Raw genomic sequence first — 23,177 nt, forward strand, 5'->3', positions numbered from 1 at the left:
ATCTTCATGGCCGAATTGCTAAAAGCTGCTGTCGGATCTGTTTCCATTCCACTTTTCTCTTTTTTTCCTTAGGTTGCCCCTCGTTTGAATTCTCGATGATACAATTTGTCAGCAAGAAGGGATCTGTTCCTCCATCAGTATGGATTGCATCTTATACATTGGCTGAACATACTTCCCTTGCAGGGTTTTTTTTTTTTTTTGGCTGCTTTGCTCTTTTCCTTTATAATTACCAAAGAGCTGTCCTTCCATAGAACACAAGAGATTGTAATCTGAAACTGCCAAAAGTCTCTCAGCACTGGCCAAGTTTGGTTCCGAGTTTGCTTCTACAGTTGGGGCTCATGAAACCCGTGTATGTGACTGAGCTGAGCCGGAGTCAAGGTTGTTGTTACTGCAGAGACCAAGCCCGGAAGTGAAATCACCAACTTCGATCTGGTGTGATATGTGCAAAAGCACAATCACCTGCAAACCAAAGTGGCAGATCCATATTAGCCAATGCAGTAAAGTGCCAGACTTACCCAAGAGCATTTTACGAAGAATTTTGCTCTGTGACTGATGCTTTGTATAAAAATATTAAGCCATATATTATAAATGGATACAATCTTGTAAATATTTTTTAGTGCAGTGGGCGAGTTGCACTATGAGAGGCAGATTCTGTGGGAGCTTTGATTTAAGAACACTTAAGGTAAAGCACCCTTTTTTCCTCACATCAAACCTGCCTTCCCAAGCCACCCCCGTCTCCCACCCTGTAGCCCTGTTTCTTAGCCCCACCTTCCTGCTATGCTCTGAAGTTACTTCCTCGTTGTTGCAGGTACCCGTCACATACCCACCCACGACTGCCAGACCCCTCCTCTTGGAATGTGGTGTTTGGCCCTGGCTGCTGACCTGCCTTAGCTTCACTTGTAAAGGAGTCACAAGTGACCTGATCTGTTACAAAAAAAGTACCTTCCCTAAAACCAGTGGGGTCTGCACAAGTTGCTATGTGGGGTGGTAACTCTGCAGCACCTGAGGTTAAATCCCCACATGGCAACGGGTGTCTAGGCCTTCCACAAACTTTTAATGAACAGTTGGTTCATTGGGGTTTACTGCTTTGCTACATCAGGGCAGCGCCGCATGGAATCCTTGCCATTAACTATTGAGCTGTGTCATTTTAACTAGAGTGAAGGGATAGTTAAAACTAAAACAGCACCAGCTGGCTAGGCAGGGAGACCCAGCTCTTCTCCCCCCCCCCACACACATGTTGCTAGAGGTTCTTCTCTCCCCCCCCCCCCCCCCCCCCCCCCCCACAAGTGTTGCTAGAGGTTTTTTTAATACATAAATTTGGGAGGAAAAACTTGGCAGTGACCTGTGTTCTGGTAACCAGCTCAAACCCAGAGGGTGGCAACTTCCACAGTTACTGTTCAGGCACCCTGCCCGCTTGCTTGGGGAGGGGGGGGGGGAGGGACGAGACGACGACATGCTCTAATCCTGGGGCAGGAGCAAGCGCACAGACCTGCTGCTACTGGGGGGCAGCGCTTGCTCCCATACGCTATCCAGAGACACACTGCACCAAGCCAGGACTGCTTTACACACACTAGCCCCAGGTGGCTCTTTGGCTGGGTCAGTGGGGCTAGGTCACCCTAGCAGCTACTGCTTCAGAACAGGTTGGCCACCATGGCATGCTGGTGTATACAGCGCACTAATGCTGTATACCCTCAGTGATGTACTCCCTACAGTCTGCTAAATAAATCTTTTTTAACAAAGGGGCAAGTTGATTTAATATTTCTACTCTTGTCAATGATTTAGCCCTGGAGCTAAATGCTATTAGCACCCACCTTAAATTATTTTTTTATATAAACCTGTAGGGAAGTCACATAGAACGAGAAAATGCTTCTCAGCCACACCAGTAAATGCAATTTAGCTTTGACCCATTCATTTACAGCTATAAAACCACTGTACCAGAAGTTAGAACACAACTGACCCAAGCTGTGCTGTTGGCCTTGGTGCACATAATTTATTCTGGACATGGATGGAGCTGCTTTGCCAGAACAGTGACGGTCCTGGGCTGATACAGACCTGCTATGTGACCAGCATGCACCAGCTTAATCCCTGTAAGTGATGATTAGAGCAGCACCACACTGCTTGGGGGGGTGTTCCAGGAACTGGCTCAGTTCCTCTTCTTGGCCCAGTGCTGCATCATCATGCAGCTGTACAAAGCCATGGGATGCCCACATCATGTATACTGCAGCCAGCTGTGGTTCCCTCAGCATCTCAGCCATATTGGCAGTGAAAAAGGTTGCTTGGAAAGGGTTCCATATAAAGCGAGATTAAGACTGGGCCTTACCAGAGGCAATTACAGGGGAATATGCACAAGGGCTACAAATCATCAGTGGTGTGGAAAAAGTGAATAAAGAAAAGTTATTTACTTTTTTCCCAAAACAGAACTAGGCATCACCAAAGGAAATTAACAGGGACCAGGTTTAAAACAAACAAAAGGCAGGTGCTATTCAGTCATTGCCGAGTCAGGCTATGGCTCACCGTGACAGCCAGGACTTCACCAGGGTTCAAAAAAAGAGCTTGGCGGTTGGGTCCATCAATGGCTATTAGAGGCAAGGGCCACCATCCTGGCTGTTTGCCAGAGGCTGGCAATGAACTCCCCCCATCTGTTCGCGCCCTCTAGAGTACCTGGCATTGGCCCCCCATCAGCAGACAGGATACTGGGCTAAATGGACTGAGCATGGCTGGTCTGTTTGAGGCCAGTTTTCCCCACCATGGTGCACAGGGACGGACCAGAAACTTCCCCAGCGGTAGCGCTAAGAACTGCTCTACCATGGAGAAATTTTTGAGCCATGTCAAGTATCTCCAGGCTATGTCTGCACTCCAGGCTGCTTGCACAAGAACTGTTTTGTGCCAGCGTTCGTGTGCAAAAGGTCTTCCACAAAATAGCAGCAAAAAAAGGGGGGGGGGGAAACTGAACAGGGCAGCCAACCTTGATGGAGAGGGGAGGCTGGGTCACCTCATGCCCTACCCCACCCCCCTTCCCCCAGTTTGGGAACCCATGCTCTGACAGAATGCCACCAGAAAGGGGGTAGGGTCCTGGGCTTAGAGTCTTTCCCGCTTAAGATGTTCTCAAGGCACCAGGACCCCATGAAATGCATCCTTGAATTAACAAGGAGCTGCCTGAAGAAAGAGCCACTGGTTAATATTTTTGAAAAAGCATGAGAGACAGAAGAACGGGCAATATAGTGCTACCGCCCGACAGAGAAAGGACCGCTCAATTACAGACCACACAGCTTCTCTTGTGCCACAAAAGATAAATGGGGCAAGTTAAGGAATCCAGTTGCAACATCTGGAAAGAGGGAAGGAGTAGTCAGGGCTACTTGTAACAATTCACTGCAGGCCCACCAGATAGTTTTGATAGTAACAAGCCTCCTGGAGAAGGGTGAGTAAGTGGATGTACAGCTGGCTGGTTCTAGTTTATGGAAAATTAGCGCTAACACCACGGGGCCGTCTGTTTGGCATGGAAGCTGTTCCCCATGCTCTAGTTCAATGATCACCCCCAGGATCTACTGGCAGATGAGGAGCTTTGACAGCTGAGCCTGACTGGTTTGGCTAAAGGGTTATCCAATGCAGCACTCCAGCTACCCCACACCACCCTGCTGCACATCTCCTGCCCTTTGCTTTGGAGCTGCCTCTTCCTCCCCGAGCCTCCTGCTTGCTGGGCAGGAGAGGAGGGGTGCTGATGTCAGGGTGCCCCCTCTCCGACCCTGTATCCTATCTCCACAGAGCAGAGGGGGTACAGCACGGCTAGGGATGGAGTGTGCTGGCTGCTTTTCAGAGTGGTTCAAAGGCAGGGGTGAGCTACCTTAGCCCCCCTGCACCACCACGCAGGGGTCAGCAGTGCCCAGCTGGTACTCATCTCAGAACCCTAGCCCTTATGAACCCAATTCTGCAGCCCAAGCCCCTGCCCTAGCCGCACACACCCCCAGAGGCTGCACCTAGAACACCCTCTGACACCCCAACTGCCTACCCCAGCCTGATGAAAGTGAGGGAGGGAGGGAGAATAGGGTGAGCAGGGGCAGAGCCTCACAGAAGGGGCACAAATGAGGCAGAGTCAGGGCATTTGGGTTTGAGGCACAAATTCAAAAAGAGATCTCGTGCTTTAAAAGGCTGGAGCCCCTGCTCCAGTTAGAAGTCCCTTGGGTAGAGAGGGGTTTCTTACAGGGCCATCTGTTGAAACATCACAGTGGAGTACTTAACCTGCATGCTGTGAAGTAAGTACCCGGTAAGGATTAGCACGAGAGCAAACATCTGAAGTACCAGGCAACAGCTTGTATTTATAACTCCATGTACAAAACAAGGCCTGCAATGGATAACTGCATTCAGCAAATCATCATTTTCCATAGACACTTTGTACCTCACACTTTGTACAACATTTGTTCTGATTATTTAACAGTGACCAGTAATCAAACATCAGTCCACACTGCTTTGGACTGTTAATCCTTCATCGGCACTCAATACAGGTCCTTGAATGGGGATGGAAACATGAAGAGAAAAATCTGTAGGTACATCTGGCACAAATTGTGACAGCTGGTTGAAAGTGCCACTAAAACCCTTCCCTTGCAGGTGACATTGTAAACAATGAGGCAGCATCATTTCTCATAAATGTAAAAAAGCTTGTTTAGCCAGTTGCTGGAATAAGTAGGACTGAGTGGACTTGCAGGTTCTTAAGGCGGGTCTGCAACCTTTGGGATTAGGCACTGGTGGGCTAAGAGACAGTTTATTTATATTTACCACCTGCAGACGTGGCTCCCCAGCGCTCCCACTGGCAGCAAGAGTCTCAGCCTGACAGCAGAATTGGCAACACTTGGCATGTGGCCAGAGTAAAGTTTCACATGGTTTTATTTTTGGACGTTACAGTTCTATGCTCCATTTTCATGGGAGCCTGCACTACAATAGTGTTAAGATGAACAAGAGAAATGGTGTTTCAGTTTCTTTTTTACGGTGCAAATACCTGTAATAAAATATGATGTGACCACTCCACACTTGCAATGAGGAGTCCTGTGGCTAGAGATGACGAGGTTAATGCTGTCAGGGAGGTGAGGCCCATGTCTAGCAGCTCATCTGGAGGTGTGAACACCAAGAGAGGAGACTCCAGATGAGCTGCTAGACATGGGCCTCTCCCTCCCTGACTGAATTAACCTCGTCATCTCCAGCCTGATCCTGGCCTGCATATTTATACCTGCCTCTGGAAATTTCCACTACATGCATCTGACGAAGTGGGCCTTTGCCCACGAAAGCTTATGCGCCAATACATCTGTTGGTCTATACGGTGCCACAGGATTCGTCGCATTTGCAGATCCAGACGAACACGGCGACCCCTCTGAGATGGACACTCTACACTTGGTATTTTGTGTTTAACTTATTAAATAGAACAGCACAATTAATCACTTGCCAGCCCCAGTGTCTGGGCGTTCTAGGTCTGGAAAGGGGCGGTGGGAGGCCGACAGATGCTTCTGTTGCTTCAGCACTAAACCACCACACTGTTCTAGGTAACGCCTGCAGGGAGGCATTTTCTCCCCCTGTATTTCAGGGGCTGCTTCAGTGTGTCACTTAACCTGTATTTTTGCCTCTCCAGCATATGGCAGGATCTAGGCTCACTGAGCCACCTTGTTTGTACCATTCCCATCCCTACCACTCAGCCAGGAACTCTCCTCATCTGATCCAAGAACCAAAGCGCTGTACCCCTGCCCGTATGCAAGCAGACACGGGGCTTGGGGGTCAGATGCTTGTGTTAGTGTGGGGGGCCGGGAGGGGGGCGCTGAGAAGAGCACTCAGGTAAAAATCTCCCCCCTCCCACTTAGAAACGACAAGTCCCTGACCACTCGGCATATTTCCAATACTGCCAATAAGTGTGGCTCAGGTTAAATCCTGACTAGTGCTCACTGAAGAACCATCTGGGGTAGAAGTAAGTGATGGGCCAAGGCCCCTTCCTACCGGTCGGTTCTTCCGCAGCTGGATCCACAGCCCTCATCCCTCCACAGGCACCTGCTGGGAAGAGAAAGTGGTGGGAACTCAGCACCCTGCAAGAGTCTAGAAACATGGGCAATTGGGCCTGGCAGCCAGCAGCACGGCTGGTACTTTCCTGGCCCTTTAAGGGAGGCAGGAAATCCCGGTCCCATGAAGCCCTCCAGCACACCCCGGCCTGGAGCACTGCGAGGCCTCCCAACTCACTCAGTCCACACAGTGCAGCTCACCTTTAAATCCATCTGCCGGAGCGTTTGACTGAAGGCGAGCAGGGTAAATCCTGCTTTTATCAGTTCCTTCCCCCTTCAGTGGTTTGCCTCAATCTTGCTTTAAAAATAGGAGCAAAAATGGACGCCCACCACTCTGAAAACGTTTCAAGTGGCTAGTGCTTTCCTGCCATCTCCTTATGCACCACTGGGGCTCAGGTAGGCACCGGCCTGGCGCTAACCCTGGAGCCTCTCTGGGCCAGACAGGTCTGCGTTTCTCCAGGAGCGCTCACCTTGGCGTGGGGGGGAGGCAGAGGCACCTGGGAGCAGGAATCAGGCTTGGTGGCCCCGTACCACATTCTCCGATGTTGCTATTGTCCATACGCCGCCTAGTCCTCTCCATCCACAACCTGCAGGCCGAGGAGCAGCTGTGCTCCAGTCAGGAGGTGCATGGCTGCTGGGACTTCCTGTCTGGTATGCCACCCTTCCACTTCACTCCCCTCCGAGATGGAGGGGCTGCTTGCCCCGGAGCATGCTCTTTTCCAGTCCACTGCCTCTCTGCCTGCCTGCCATGGAACCATACCCAGCCTGGGCTGCTGCTCCTCCAGTGGATTCACCCTCCACACCTGTCTTGCAGAGGCAACGCCACCTGGCCTAGGGTGAGGGAAAATTAAATCCATCAGCAGAACCAGCTGAGCTCCCAGCAAGTGGGGAGCAGAAAGACGACTCCTCTCACTTCTGGCTGAGCTGAGGGGACAATTTTCCCAGAAAGCCAACAATCCCAAGACGGATGGTTAACGTTACTGAGCCGCAGCTTCGGTTAAACGTCTGACAGTTTCGAATCTCAGAATACCAGCAGCAGAGGCATGCTTGAGCCTGCTGCTGCAGAGAGCTTCCAGAGATGGGGCAGTGCCCCACAGCCAGCGACTGACCTGTCTGGTTCTGCCTCCACGCTGCATGCAGGCTGAAAAAGCCACGTATGTAATAGATCTTAGACCCTGGCACAAACCTCAAGCACTTCAACAGCAGCCTGTGCTAGGAACATTAATGGCTCCAGTTCTTGTAGAAATGGGGGCTCTGGGCATTCAATTACAGACACCAGAAGAGCTGCCTGATTTTAAAAGGGTTTCAAGTTGGGCACCTGCAAACTAGTAATTTGTGAACATCTGTCACATACCATCTTCAAATCTTCAGCAAGAACTTTTGCTGCTCTCTGAATCTCCTTTCTTCTGCGGGCATACACCTCCTTTGGTTCACTCAAATATCCTGCTACTTGAATGAAATGTCTACTGCAGCTAAATTCCAATCCAAGCAGAAGAGGAACTCACAGTAGTATTTGGCATTTTTTAATTTAGGTTTGTTTTATTTAAGTTTAATGTTAATTCCATGCTGTGTTTCAGTAAGAACAATACAGATTCTGTATCTGTGGCTCCAGTCAGATATCCAGTAGTACAAATTAGCTTCAAGTTACACATACTGAACAAAAGAGGTTGAGCGAGCGAAGGGAGATAGGGATGGGGAAGGGGGAAAAAAATATTGAACACGCATGCAGGCTTTTCAATGCCACCTTCAATGCTAACCTGCTTTGAGGAAAAGTAAAAAGTAGGCAAGAATGAGCAGCCACGGATTGTTGAACTGTTACCAGCGCCACCTTTTTCAGCAACATCTCAGCAGTTTGGAAACTTTTTTTTTTAAACAGTAAAATCACTACAATGAACGTTCCAATGCAACCTGAAGCTTCAAGCTAAACACCCAATTAAGTTTAAACACTGGTATAAAATTCAGTTTAAACAATTATAAAAAAGGAAAAATGCCACCACATGCGCCCTACAAGTGCGATAACAAATCTCTCTCCTAAAAGTCTAATGGCTTTCAGATGTAATAATCACTTCTAATAATAGTCACATCTGGCAGAAGACGATACAGTAATGCTGAAAAAACCTTTATGCAGTCCTGTTAGTGTCTTAAAGAACCTAAAAGCTGGCACCAGTAAAATCCACAGAAATTCACTCTTGCCTTTAAGAACTTTTAAATTGTGTAAAAACAAAAAACAAAACCCCCAAAAACAAAAAACAAAACAAAAAAAAAAGAAACCCAATAGGGCAGGAACCTAAATTCTGAGACCCAATGTAAAAGTCAGATTTGGTGGTTCTCAGAGTGACACTGAGGGATTTTGTCAGGGAGGGTGGGTGTGGTCAGAGATGGGTTCTCTTGTTGGCCTTGGTGTCTCACTGGTTTTCATCTTCCACATCCTGCAGCGCTTCTTTATTCTGTTCTTCACCTATCAAGTTTACAAGAAAGTGGTTAGCGACTATCGTTTCTATACACAAGACCAACAACGCTGCTAACATCTTGACACTGATAAATGTTTTCATGCCATATAATCAGAGCATTACATTAAAACTGGTTTTAAAAATAAGTCCTTCCAAGAGGAAAAAAGTTCTGCATTCCAAGCCTGCCATGTTTCATACAAACACTGAATTATGTCACAGGCTATTAGTCCAAGTTCCCAGCTAGAGGACCGAGTCAACCAAGAACCGACACACTGACGAGGAGAGCACAGAGACTGAAAAGGCATAGCCAAGACAAAAGTTCAGCATAGCTAAAGATGGATACAATCCTAGAGGCTACAACCAAACAGACCACATGCCATCTTTTTTACACAACTTCTTTCACGGACAGAAAGAGCACAGCTGCAGAAATGGTGTTTGAAACACTGGTTTAAACCAGGGATGTTAAATGGTGGAGTAACTCTTATCGGTTAGTCTACTAGCCTCTAGTCCCCAGGGCGGGGCCAGCAGTCACTTTATCAGAGGTAGCAGCACGGGGTGCCAGGAGGGAGCTGATCCGCGACGGGAGCCAGTTTAAAAACCAGCTCCCCTTGCAGACCAGCTGCCTGTCGCCCAGTCCTGCTGCTTCGGAGAGGCAGCAGCGCAGGGTAGCAGCAGCCCCTATGAGCAATGAGTTCCACATCCAGCACGAGCCTGCCCCCCCTCGCTCTCAATACACTTGAAAGGCAGAGCTGAAACGGGGGTAGGTCCCAGACCCAACGTGAGGCTGCCTGCCCACGCAGTTCCTAATGCACTATGAATCCAGAGACAGCAGGGGTAGGTTCTGGACCCATCACAAGCCATGTGTAAGAAACAACCCCCCCCTCAAATTAACAGCTACACTGAGCCATTTTACTGGGACACTCCCCCCCCCCCCCCCCCCAAAAGTCTTTTTGCTGGTATAGCTTATTTTCTTTGGGGAGCTAGGCTAAGCTATTCTGTCAAAAACTCTGCCTGTAACAGCTGCATCTCCACTGGGAGAATTTGAGGGTAAGTATCTAGGTGAGCCCCCCTTCTAGTGTAAGACCACCTCAGTCTCGGTACTTTTGAAAACCTGATTCACTGAAGTTGCACAGTATGAGCCTTACCAATGACAAATGGTACGAACACTTCAACTTTGCACCTCCCACTGGGGCTGTCAACCCTCCCATCTCACAGGTGACTCTTGAAATCAGTCTTCCAGAAGCCCCTGCAGCCAAGCCAAGTGATTTTAAACTGCTCAAAGTGAAGCACTGGGGCAGTGGGGCTAAGGCAGCTTTCTGCCTGCCCTGGGCCCACAACCCGGGAAGCAGGCAGCTCGTCCCTGCGGCCCCTACACAAGGTATATGTTTGCCTCTGAGCATGCTGCCCCCAGAGCTCCCACTAGCCTGCAACCACCATCAATAGGAGCTGGGGCATGAAGCTGCTTCTGGGAACAGTGTGGGGCAAGGGCGGGCAAGGAGTTACCCACCCCAGCCCACACTCCAAACCCCCCAGAGCCCAACCCCCAACCCATCCTGGTGAGTGAAGGAAGATGGGGGTGAGAGTGAAGGAGAATGGGGTGTTGCTTTGGGGGAAGAGGTTTGTGTTTGTGAGTAGACAGATGGCAACCTTAACGCCAATGCAGGTGAACAAGCCCAAAATCCTGGATTTGAGGTTATTCAAGACAATACCAGGAAGATTCTCACTCATGCTTCTTGTTCGATGCCAAATTAGTTTGGAGCAACATGCAGTGAAAAGCCAGCTTTTTCCACTGTGGTCTAAACTAGTGTCCCACTCAGCCCCCTCCACTACAAATGTGCATGCCACCTGCCTAGGCTTTTCCTGAAATCCAGCTGAACTACATACAGAAGGCGAAGCATGCTTAACATATGGAAGATACCGCCGCACCAGGTGCAAGGGTCAAATCAACTGAAGTAATTTAGGTTGGATTTTTTTTATACGGCTACTCAACCACAAACACAAATGTGCACGTACACACACACAAACTCAATTTTAGGTGAAAACACAGTACAGCCTAACCCAGGAAGATGATTAAGATGTACAGACGGCGCAAACATGCTCCAACAAGCACACTTACGCAAATACTATAAAACAGGCCACAGGGAAAGTACTTTTCATGCCCAAGTATCCAAATATCTATCCAGTCCAGTCACAAAATTCCTAGGTCAGTTATGTCCGGTGTGGGTAGGGGAAACAGGTTGGGAAAGGGTGGAACAGTGCTAGTTTTGGAATGGAATCAGATACAAGCAATTTATCAGCTTCAGGATAGTGGTGGGCAAAGCATTAGTGAGAGGAAAACGGACATTGAAAAACTGCACTGAGCACGATGGAGGACTTACAAAGTAGAATTTTTAGGAAATGAACAGTTGGACTTTCCTTTAGGAATCTACACAGCAGGAAAGAAGGGGAGAACAGGAATCATATGAAAGACATTACAAGCATGAAAATAAATTAACAGCTTGGATATGACGTTAAAAGATACAAGATGGGAGAGCTATAGAAGCCCATTAACACCAAGATTGTTACGGAACAGTGATACAGAATCTACAGATTTCAATCAGAAAGGAACAATCAGTTAAAGCCAAACTATAACTGCAGGCTTATTGGCTAACTGATTGATTAGACAGGATTAGCCATTACAGTAAAATAAGGGCCCGCTTTTTAAAAGGTGCCTCAGATGTACACACACAGGTAAATACGCCCTATGCTCTTTGTAAACAACAGTACAAAACCAGTGCCCACATGAACGGGCTCACAAGCAAATACTATCCGTCAAAAAACTGATTTTACAAAAATTCTAGATTTGGCAGAGTTGCTAAAATATGCAGCAATGTCAGAAAAATCCAAGTCAAAATAAGGAGTCTTAACAGTATTTCACATTTACAATGGGCCTTAGAAGAAATGGGGAGGTTTCACAGAGGCGCTCTGGGGAGTTGGGGGAAATGCAGATATCTGGGGCCCCCCCATGTAGCCCTCTCCAGTATCCCCCCAATAGAACAGGGTTCTTACAGGAATTTCTTCACTGCTATTCCTGGGGGAAATCTTATTGTTACTATGTGTATTGACATATTTTGTTTAAAAATGTTAACAAGTAACTGAAATTGGAGTGACTTGTGCTATTTTGACAAATATGCAGAATTTTGAAATGTGCACAATGTAATTTTTTGGCACAGAATCTCTCCATGGAGTATCCTACTTGGGGGGAGGGGGGGAAAAGAGAGATGACTCCCCATTTATAATTACATTTTGAGACCCATCAGTGAATTTTTAATCCATTTACTACGTCCAAAATTAATCTGATTCTTGGATTTGTAGGAAGTGTTGGACTAGGTATTGCACAATGATTTCATTAAAAATAGAGTACTACATCCACAGACAGGCCAATTTTCAAGAGGTTACAAATGCAAGTAATATTTGTCTGAAGTAGTGAAGCACAGAAGTAGGGATCTCAGACCCCAAGTGAAGGTGGTGTATTGACTGATGTAAGAACAGGGCCTCAAGAAGTCTTCAAGGTTGTTACTTGCCAAGGGAGGGGGGCAATTTGAAGTGTTAATAGTCTAACACTCCCAATCATCGCTACAGTGTTTGATAAATATCTGCAAATAAAAAAATCCACTAGTCAAATTCAATTCTAATAAATATAGTTTGCGAACCTGCTATTTTCTATTCTCTAGTTCGAATTACGCATACAGGGGTGGCTTAGATCGCTTAAGCACAATAAGGATGTGAAGAGGCAGGTAATCATACATGATTAGTCAATAAGGGAACCTCTGTACCAGCTCATACCCCTGCAGCAGCTAGCCGCACTGTGGCTCTGCAGTTAACCACAGGAGGAGCTGGGCTGACTGCAGGAAGAAGCTGCTCCCAAAGCACTCAAACCCCAGGCTCCTGGGCAGTCTCCCTCTGTCTCCCTGCCCGGTTCCCTCTCATGCAGTGCAGGGAAACCCAGGGGCAGAGCCACAGATTCTGGTGCCTCGGTCTCTCCCCAGCACCCAAATTCCTCATTCTTGGCTGAATGTTTCCCTGCCTGCCTCAACACCACCCCCCTCCATCCCGCCGTTTCCCCATCCCCACACTGCTGCCTCTATCGGGAGGGGGAAGGTGGCCCCATGAAGATGGTGCTGGGGGGGGGGGGGGGGGGGAATCAGCTTTTAAGCCTGCTACCCTCAGCACCAGCTACCGTCTCCCCCCACCCCCTTTAATACAGAGGCAGCAAGGTGGAGAGGGACAAGTAGTTGACTACTCGCTTACACCCCTAAAGCACAAAACTGGTTTAACAATCACACCAGGCAAGCCACAGGTTAAGTTGAGGGAAAAAAGTCAGTTGGGACAGGAAGAGCATTTTGGCACAGCTCTGATGGCATGGAACCAGGAAGCAGAAGCCCTAATCAAGTATTGGGCAACAAAAACGAAACATACTAACATGAATAATTTGCACTGGCAGGGAGAGGAACCAAGTGACCTACTGTAAATAGTTTTTTCGGTCTGATTTCTATGGATTCTACTAAACACATTTTAATGAACTTTCACAGAAGCTATGCTTAGTTCAGTGTATGTGACACTGCGCTGGTACCTCACAGCAGCAAGGCAAACTTCAAAAGATCCCTGACGCTGATCACACTTGGTTCTGTCATACTAAAGGAAAAGGATGGCACACCGAATCCCTGGGAAGACTGCTTTCCCCAGTGAGTGTGATACACTAGCTGTACAGATTAGGGATGGGATAGCGTAAATGTTAACCGTTTAAACTGATGAGCCCAAGCTGACGGGTTAGCCTTCACAGTTATATCCAAGTTCCTGCCTCTCCACCCCCAGCTGCCTGTAATACAGAGGCTGTAGCAGCAGGGAGTGGGGGAGGGTTCCCTGGGAGCTGGTGTTCTCAGAGTCACCTTCCCTGCCCTCCCCGCCCCTCGGTGTATAAACATGTAACCACTGAAAATTTAAATGGTTACCTGTTTACAAAAAAGGCTCTAACATCCCTAGTACAGAGCCATAAGCTTGAACATGCATGTCAGTTATAATGCTCTGAAAGCCACCATTCCAATCTCCCCATCCCCCCATTTGCTAATTCCTAAAAAAATGTCAACTGGACATGTGGACCCCTTTGCAAATCTTACAGGGTGAAAAGTGACTGCTCTAGGAACACAAAGGAGTAGGATGTGCGCTCCTTGTGAGACCTGACATCTGGACCTAAGGTTACTTGGGGAGAAGGGCAGAGGCGAGTCCATGGTTCCTTGCACTTGTTCTGAAAGTGTCAAGACTGCAAGGAAGAAGAGAGTGATATGGACCAAGATTAATGATCTAGCCAAATAAGTTATTTACACACAACTGGGAGGTCCTTTGGAGTGAGTGGTGCCTATCTGTACTCCACTCGCGGGTACGCATGCACACCATGCACTTAAAAATAACAGTGATAGAAATGTAGCCGTGTTAGTCTGGGGTAGTTGAAGCAAAATGCAGGACAATGTAGCACTTTAAAGACTAACAAGATGGTTTATTAGATGATGAGCTTTCGTGGGCCAGAAAGCTCATCATCTAATAAACCATCTTGTTAGTCTTTAAAGTGCTACATTGTCCTGCATTTTGCTTAAAAATAACAAGTCTTCCAAGCAGCATCCCTTGGTCCATGCCTGTGTCCTCATTCTCTGCAACAAGGGTAGAAGCATGAACCTCTATAAAGTTTCTTTTCTACCACAAAGGAGCCAAAGCAGGGGTGGAGGGGGATGGCAGCTAGTGGAATACAGAAAGGGACCACAGATCTCAAGGCAGGGGGCCACTCCACACTGCTCACTCCCCCTTTAATCAGTTAACGGGTTAAACATTACATACAACCAGTTAAATTAAATGGTCTTTTGCATCCCCGCGCCCAGTTACTAGTAAGCAACGTTTATTTCTTCACGTGCTGGTTCCTATGTCTATTCTCCATGTGTGAGTGGCAAGCAGACTCCAGGAGAAAGGGGTGCCACGATGCAGGCAGTACAGACATAATGGAAACCTGCTGATTCCACCCTTGGAAGAGGCTTGGGCCAAAGTGCTGCTGTAACTCTAGGTTGCCCCCTTAAAAAGTCCAACACAAGCACATCTCAAATAGAGGGCACTGATCCTGTTTCTGCTCTAGCCAACTGCTCCCAGGTAGGGAGATGCAGAGACAGCAAAGGAATGTAGAACCAGAAAGCCACTTCGAGTCTAGGCAGTCAATGGTTATTTGTTGCTGTAGCAAACCAATCAGTGATTTCTTACCAGGCTTGTTCCATGTAGGTTGAACACCAATGTTTGGTCTGACTTTGCATTCTTTCAATCTCTGCTACTCGCTGAAAGCATGAAGCTTAAGAACTTTGGTAAGTGAATTAATTTGAGAGACTCAAGTTATCTTCAGGATCTATTTCGCATGGAGGCGAAGGGGCTCCTCTGTATGAAAGATATGACTGGAATATGCTGGCCATGAGTAACCCCAAGTTAGAAAGTAGACAAGTTAGGGGTCTTCAAATCACCAGGTCCTGATGAAGGGATAGCTGATGATTGGGGGAAGGGATAGCTCAGTGGTTTGTGCATTGGCCTGCTAAACCCAGGGTTGTGAGTTCAACCCTTGCGGAGGCCATTTAGGGATTTGGGGCAAAAATTTGTCAGGGATGGTACTTGGTCCTGCTGCGAAGGCAGGGGACTGGACTCAATGACCTTTCAAGGTCCCTTCCAGCTCTAGGAGATAGCCACATGTGGCTAACTGGTTGAGTGTGGCTACTTTGCTATAGCAGTAGTCACTACAGCGGCGACTGGTTGGACACCAAGATGCTAGAGGGCGAAATGGGCTAGATTGATTCGAGTGAGGAGGTAGTCTAAAATTGCAGGAACACCTGCCAACTCAGATAACTGATTCTGTTGCATCCACATAAGTAACAGTGAATTTAAGAGGTTACTGCTTGGATTTTTCTATGGCTGCTTGCCCTCCCCCTCCCCCTGCAATCGGGGGCAGGGTGCAAGTACAAGAACAGTGCCCCCTTGCTGAACAAAATGTACCCCTACTCCAAAAAGAGCGGAGAACCGTGTTGCCAGCGTATGACATGCAACTCCAGCTGGTTCCGTAACTGCTTCATTCCCCAGGAACTGCTCTGTTGGTCCAGTCGACTGCAGGATATCCAAAAAGCCTGTGCTGCATATCTGGGCCTTCTAACGGAATATGAAGTTCTGCTGCCATCTGCTGATATTGCCGTGGCACTTTTGCAGCAATCTGGTGGGAATGACGACGCTAGGGGAAAATGCCTCACCAAGTGAGAGTATGCCTATCGAAACCAGCTCACTTGAAAGTTTGTCTGGATGAACCTCCCCACTTAAATTCTGGGCATGGATTTCAGCCAATGGGAAGGCTGGAGCTGGCTTCCTCAGTGGTACCGCCAGAGCTGGTAAGCAGCAGCTGTGGCTCAGATGAATTACAGAAGTAGTTCTCCTCAAGGTTATATCAACTAAGGCCGCGTTTCTCAAACTGTGGATCCCGACCCCCGGTGGGGTCACAAGCAACTTAGAGGGGGGTCGCAGTATCACACAGTTTGAGAATCCCTGATCTAAGGTGTCCCTGAGAAGGACTAGGCACAAAAGCAAGAGATTATGGGTCCAGGAGAACAAAGACACCCCCTGGACCAATATGAGTCTCAGACAGTCCAGGAATATGAGAGGTCCAGTTGCTGGATGTCAGATCCCTGGCCATGTCAGACTTAACAGTTAATGGGTCTCTACAGTTCAGGCTAGTACCAGGGAGAAAGAGCACCTCATTTGGAGCTCGTGATCATTATTGGCAATTGTCAGTACTTCAAGAAAAGTTAAAGCTCACAACTAGCACTTGTGTTTGGTACCAAGGCTAGTACCACTACAGCTTTACTCCTGCACGTTTTGCCTTCATGTCAGGAGACTTCAACACTTAAGTCCTTGGCACCTCCTCTCGAAAATCTTCCAGGTGGGGACGCTTCGTCTTCAAGCAGGCTTTGAGGGGGATCTGATTTCATGCCTGTAAAGCATCCCTAGTTTCATGAGAAGCTTGAGACAGTGATTTATTCTAATACAGCTCCTGCTTCAGAGCTCATGCTCCGAGGATGTACTTGCTTGAGGCTCACAACTAAGGTAAAGGGGGAGTCTCCGCAGAGTGGATTTGACCGTAGGCGTCATGGCTCTCTCCCTGAAAAGCTTCCTCAACATGGAGCTCCCGTCGCTCTTTACTCTGAGATGAGAAGGAAGTGACAGATCAATACTGCACTCGACTGAGCTATGAGCAACCAGAAGGCACCAAAGGTAGCTGTCACTTACGAGGGGCAAAGGCAGGAACCAGTTTTTGAATCCGAGAATACTGTGCAGAGTGCTACTCCCAAAAGTCAGCACAGAAGGTCCAAAGGTAGAGAACAAACCAAGCTAAAGTATATACAAACCCAAGCTACCTACTGGAATGAAGACACGGATAGTTTCAGAGACAGAACTGCAGTTCAGCCCATGCGGTGGTAAGAGAACTGAAGAGGTAGGTCAGTCCGCACCCTCTATCTTCAGTGCAGAGTAGGAGAAGAAATAGAGTGCAGGGACTGACCAATAGATGCGCCTGGCAAGCTTTTCCAGCTGCATGTACATGTAGCAAGTGACCCTTCTTCCTCAGAATACTGTCAATACAGAACCAAGGCTCATTTCAGAAGCAAATGCTCCACATACAGGAGACATCAACTCTAAGTGGCACTGAACCCTGCTAGAATAAATGCAAACCCTGCATATGTCTCCTGTTACAACTATGTGGGTGAAATCAGACATTATGCTCTTGAAAGAGCTCACTCAGAAAAAGGAAAATAGACACAGTCACCCACCGGTGAACACTAAGTACAGAGTGACTGCTTTGTAATCTTCCAATGCTCTTCCTCAGGAGATATCTGCAGAACACCTCCAAAAAGACAAGCGTGGGGGCTTGTATTCATAACTCTGCTAGACCAGAAAAGTCGGACCTGACACTGGTCATTGCGCCATTTATAACACACCACACCACCTGCTACCCTTTATTTATTCACCTAAAAGCATTTCTGGAAAATATAAGCTCCAGTTGCCCACTTCATTTCAAGTGGCCACCTCCACCACATTAATCCTTCTGCTTAACCTGTGTCAGCCTATATTTAGCTCAGACATACCACTTCCTTCCACTGAACGAAAGATATCCCATACCTTCCAACAAAAAACTGGACCTGTAAAAGGTATTACCTCTCCTACCATGTCTCATATCAGGGGACCAACAGGATAGAATGCCACTGCAAGCAACTCATTAAAAATGGAATCTGGCTAGGATATCATGATAAACCTTTCTAATCCTTGTGAAAAGAACTGGATGGATATGCAATGCTCCCCAACTGATCAACAGTCTACACACAAGCACAATGCTGGTGGGGCATTCATTTAATTTTTTTAAAGGGAGTATAACCACCAAATGAATCACTACCATCACTGCAAGTAACATTTACTCATTCATCTATGAATGAAGTCATTTGCTATGAATCCAACTGCCTGTGGAGATATTAAAGATGATCTACAAAAGGAAATAAGGAGGCTTGTGTTTGGGTTTTTTTGTTTTAACTAATGTAGGAGATAACCAGGAACTTCAGGGAGAAAAGGAAGAAGATTCATTTTCCTGATAGAAATTCAGATCTGCTCAGGCAAACTATAGACAACTTTTTAGAACAGTGTTTCTTAAACTTTTTAAGACCGAGGAACATCAAACAATTTTTTTTTTAAATGAGGAACACCAAGCATTTGTTGTTGAGAAAAAAAGGTTGGTGGGGAAAAAGAGTTGGGGGAGGGAGGGGAAGTGGGGTTTAGAGGGAAAAAAGTAGCCTGCCCCTTTAAGGGCAGCCATTTTGAATTCTGTTCTCCATAGCACCCCTACCACTGCTTCGGAACACAGTTTAAGAAACACTGCTTTGGGGGAGCCAAGAGTCTTGTACATGATAAACAAACAAAGTTTGGTAGCACTTTAAAGATTAACAAAACATGTAGATGGTATCAGGAGCTTTCATGGGCACAGCCCATGATCATCTGAAGAAGTGGGCTGTGCCCACGAAAGCTCATGATACCATCTACATGTTTTGTTAGTCTAGAAAGTGCTACCAGACTTTGTTGTAAGTTTATAGACAACTCAAAATAAAAGCATTAAAGATTAAAGCTCATTAAATGCAAGAACTTCTGCTCTCAAAAGGGTTATTTCTGAAACCAATATTTTAGTTTAATAGGGAAAAAACCCCTCCTAAGGATTCAACGCATCAGCCCTTCAGTTAAGCCCCCAGTGTACTCTAGTCATTTAATCTCCATGAAGTCATCCAACATAAGAAGGGAAGACAAATACATTATCAGGTGTAAGGAAAGCACAAAAAATATGCACTAATCCAAATCCACCCCACACCTACATGCTTGCAAGTCTCCTTAACAGCTTGACTTTTTGGGGCAATAAACTGGGGAGCAGCATTTTAGAGCAAGACTACTCACCATCACCCTGCATATCTGAAGTCCATAGTGTCAGGTTATCACGTAACAACTGCATGATAAGTGTAGAGTCCTTATAACTTTCTTCGCTCAATGTATCCAGTTCTGCAATAGCATCATCAAAAGCTGCTTTTGCCAACCTACAAATATCAGATTAATACATAAGAGATCATAAAATAAACTCCTATAAAACAGTATGGAGCTTAGTTTATTTCATTGTACAAACACTTTTTTAATTCTGTTAGACACTTATAGCTTTTAGGTAAAATTTTCAAAAAGCACTTAAATACTTAGGAGCTGAAGTCCCCCTGACTTTCTAAGTCACTTGGATATTATGCCACCAGGAGACACTGGCAAGTAGCAGGGCCTATGCTCCTGTGTCTCAGCCAACTCCAACTGAACATAGGGAGAAGAGAGTTAGTGAGCGAGGGTTCACTTAGAGCACCTGCCAGCTGGGAAGAGGACGGGTAAGCTGCCACAGCCAGAATACAGCATGTGGTTCCTGGGAGAAGATGAAAGGCAGAAGAGCAGCAAGAGGATTCTTAGTTGACATCCCTGATCCATGAAGGAGGTACCTGCTGTCCTTAAGTCAGAGAGCCAAAGGTGAGGGCTGGAGGTAGGGAAACAGCAGAGAAGCACATCTGCTTACATCTCTGCACCAAAAAGCTGGAGTCGGGAATGAGGGATGCTCCCTAGATGAAGATGAGCTCTCAACAGAGAGAGGCTGTGCACATTCCTACTAGGAAGAGTGGAGCTACATTCTAAAAGGAAGGCGTAAGGTGGCTGTCCGACTGGTGTTGAGAAAGAGAATAAAGAAAACTTATTTACTTGTTCCCATAACATAAGAACTAGGAGGTCACCAAATGAAAGTAATAGGTGGTAGGCTTAAAAACAAACAACTACTATTTCTTCACGCAGTGCACAGTCAACCTGGATGTTGAAGACCAGGACTAACAGGATTCAAAAAGAACTAGAAAATTCACGGGGGATAGGTCTATCACTGGCTATTAGCCAGCATGGTTAGGAATGGTGTCCACAGCCTGTCAAAAGCTGGGAGTAGGTGACAGGGCTGGAATCACTTGGGGACATCTAGCACTGGTCACTGTTGGAAAACAGGATACTGGACTAGATAAACCTTTGGTCTGACCCAGTATGGCCGTTCTTATGTTCAGAGAGACAGACGGAGGAGGAGTGTGACAGCGATGTATGGCACAACAGAGGGACAAAATGCCTGGGGGTTTTACGACTTCTTGCATGGAGGTGATAAATGGACTATGGGGCGGGATGTTCTGCATCATTTCTGCAGTGTTATCGTACACAGCCCTCCATAGAACCAATTGAAGTAGGAGGGCATGAAGTGAGAGTTACCGGAATTCACAGGTTGTGCAGAATGGTGCTACAGCCAGGGACACCCTCTTACACGCTATACCCCACAGTATATTGGAAACAAAGACCCATTGATTCCTTTATAATAAAAGCTTGAAAACAGATTAAGTAGCCTTAAATTGTAATGGCTTTAAGTATTCACCTCTGAGTTCAGATATTTATAGAAGTATTATGTTGCCACTGTTTTGTTACTTTTGTCTTCTCAAAAATAATCTTCTCCCAAATAAATTAATGTTTCTGGACTTCTAGTTCATTCAGGAGTTGGTGAGCATTCAAGATGATGCACAAGACAGAGGCTTAACACTATGATGTTTCAGAGCTTCTCTTCAGTGCCTATGTGGTTAGTTAGAAAGCTTTTCAGCTCATGCAGCAGAAATCAAGGAAACCCAGCATACTGCTCAAAAAGCATCATTATTCAAATTCACACATGTGGTACACTGTAGGTGGTTGTATTTTTCTTTTAAAGAAAGCTTCCAGCCTCCTCAGACATTACTTACCTGCAGGCACGATCAGGGGAATTAAGAATTTCATAGTAGAATACAGAGAAGTTGAGAGCAAGACCTAAGCGGATGGGGTGTGTTGGCGGAAGTTCTGTCATTGCAATATCACTAGCAGCTTTATAAGCCACCAGGCTATTCTCTGCAGCCTCCTTCCTGTCATTTCCTGTGGCAAACTCAGCCAGGTACCTGTGGTAGTCCCCTTTCCTGAAAGGGTAAAGAGCAAAAACAGTCAGGATTCGTTGATTTCACATTAACTGTTGGAAAATAAATCCAGTTAAATCTTGATGAGATTCACTTAGTATCATTCATGGAGGCCTGATCTACCCCTGACACTTAAAGTTAACTGAATTACATCATTCGGGGTGTGAAAAATTTTGCACTGTGTGATGTAGGTAGGTCAGCCTAATGCGTATTGAAAATGCAATTATGTCAATGGAAAAATTTTTTTACCTCTTCTTCCCCCCATCCCCCCGCCGCATGGAATGGATTTACTACAGCAATGCAAAACCCCCTTCTGTCATTTTAGAATAAGTCTACACTACACAGTGCTCAATTCCTGCTCTGGGATTGACAATTGATTCAGGTGTCCATGCTGACATTAACTACCTCTGATGTCATAAATGATATGCTGATTTATCTACATATTCCGTTAGGAGTGTATGGCTCTGCCTTCGGATGGTTTCATTTCTCCAGTTCATAGGTAACACTAGGCAACGCTCTTCTGTCCATAGGGCTCATGTGCAAGATTTTACTGTATCATTCTCCCTAGTCAACACAGCTAACAGAAGGGTTATCAAGTGATCAGGCTTAAAGTTCTTTCACAGCATGCTGATGGCACTGTTACCTAATTCCATCTCACTTAATCCAAACTAAGTCAGATACACACGTAACATTATATATTACTGAGTATTCCTGAAAGGCCATGACAGTATGAAAATGAAGTAAAACAAATTCAAGAATAAACTTTGCTGATTTTTGCAAACCACCTATGCTCACAGCAAGTTGCCTCCTTCCCAGAAGTGCCCCTCAAAGGCTATGTAGGTGAGTAAGAAGAAAATGTATAGTGAATTAAGACTGGAAAAGTTATTAACAATCATAAAAACTATATGAATGTTTACAACAATTAAATTACAACAAAACAGAAAAAATACCACTCAATTCTACACACCTATATTTAAGGTAACAAAATTTCATAGAATTATACGTTATTCAAGAAAAGTCTATCATAATTAGCAGCTATCATGATGGATATGTACAACAGGTCTGAACTAAAATTAGACGTTCAATTTTAATGGTGCATTCCTTGATTTAAATAACTAGAAGTGAAACCTAGTTTTTATGTATTACACACATTTTACAGAGAAAGCACTGAACAGTTTGGCCCGTTCGTTTGCGGCTCACGGGTGGGAGACAAAACAAAAAAAGTCAATATAATGGTCTTCTGTCGATACGTGTTTTAGTAGTTAAATTCCTGGACTGTCATTGCTCATTAAAGGTGCTGTCATATGGGGGGAAATCAGGTAAATATTTCATTTTAATAGCAGAACTGATTTAAATGGAACCTGTGGGTTATGTAGTCTTGCCTTAATCTTTGTATTTATGCCCAGCAGTGCGAAAGAAGCTATTTGCATATATATTTGAATGTATGTACAACCACACTTAAGTTGCAGCTCTCTGCATGTGCTGTTAAGTATCACTGTGCTTCCCAGGGCTTCCAAAGTTGAGTAGCCTTGAATGGATTACTAATGGGGGAATAAAGCCTTTCATTCTTGTCCAAGACCAGTTTCAAGTATACAGGTATTGTTTCCACAGGAGCACTGTTTAATGGTCTTAATACAGTTTTCTAGTTGGCAGGCATCTGAATGAAAATGTACAATCAATGGAACTCATGGCAAGGCCTGAGCACAATGACCAAACCATCATCTTCTTAAAGTAGGCAAATCAGTAGGACAATGTGGAGATGCTGTACCTATTCCATATCTGCACAATTTTAATCTCTGGGATTGGTCAATGTCATTTACCAGTACTGAATTCACGGCAACATTTTGTACAAACTGCAAGGACGGCACTTGTCCAAAAATCATAAGTCACCTACATTTTATAATAGAAAACCTTGGACTCGCCCGTGTTAGCTGCTGGAATGAGGTGTTTGTCCAGTACATCCAGAATGTCACAACAGATTAATTTCAGCTCAGTTTCAACCTTGGAGGAAAAAACAAATATTAGCAAAGATGATTTAATAATATAAGAGGGATACAAGAAATATTCAATCCCAAATGCTG

General features: G+C 46.0%; 2 protein-coding genes across 8 annotated transcripts in view; one reads left to right on the plus strand and one right to left on the minus strand.

The window, feature by feature from the left end:
* Positions 1–8,266, plus strand: part of MYO1C (myosin IC) — a 111,898-nt gene extending 103,632 nt beyond the window's left edge. For 5 of the 6 annotated variants that reach the window (XM_075904489.1, XM_075904491.1, XM_075904490.1 and 2 more), the window contains one exon: positions 73–8,266. In XM_075904489.1, coding sequence (XP_075760604.1) covers positions 73–99 — 27 coding nt within the window. In that variant the 3' untranslated portion in view covers positions 100–8,266. The remainder of the gene's footprint in view (positions 1–72) is intronic. The other variant, XR_012897022.1, reaches the window with a different exon arrangement.
* YWHAE (tyrosine 3-monooxygenase/tryptophan 5-monooxygenase activation protein epsilon) overlaps positions 7,545–23,177 on the minus strand; it is a 43,319-nt gene continuing 27,686 nt past the window's right edge. The window contains exons 3-7 of one of the 2 annotated variants that reach the window (XM_075904501.1): positions 22,991–23,097; positions 20,893–21,099; positions 19,013–19,149; positions 10,861–10,907; positions 7,545–8,490 (exon numbers count right to left, since the gene is read on the minus strand). In XM_075904501.1, the coding sequence (XP_075760616.1) occupies positions 10,900–10,907; positions 19,013–19,149; positions 20,893–21,099; positions 22,991–23,097 (459 nt within the window). In that variant the 3' untranslated portion in view covers positions 7,545–8,490; positions 10,861–10,899. The remainder of the gene's footprint in view (positions 8,491–10,860; positions 10,908–19,012; positions 19,150–20,892; positions 21,100–22,990; positions 23,098–23,177) is intronic. The other variant, XM_075904499.1, reaches the window with a different exon arrangement.

This window comes from Pelodiscus sinensis, chromosome 21 (assembly GCF_049634645.1).
Source record: "Pelodiscus sinensis isolate JC-2024 chromosome 21, ASM4963464v1, whole genome shotgun sequence".
NCBI classification, from domain to species: Eukaryota; Metazoa; Chordata; order Testudines; family Trionychidae; genus Pelodiscus; species Pelodiscus sinensis.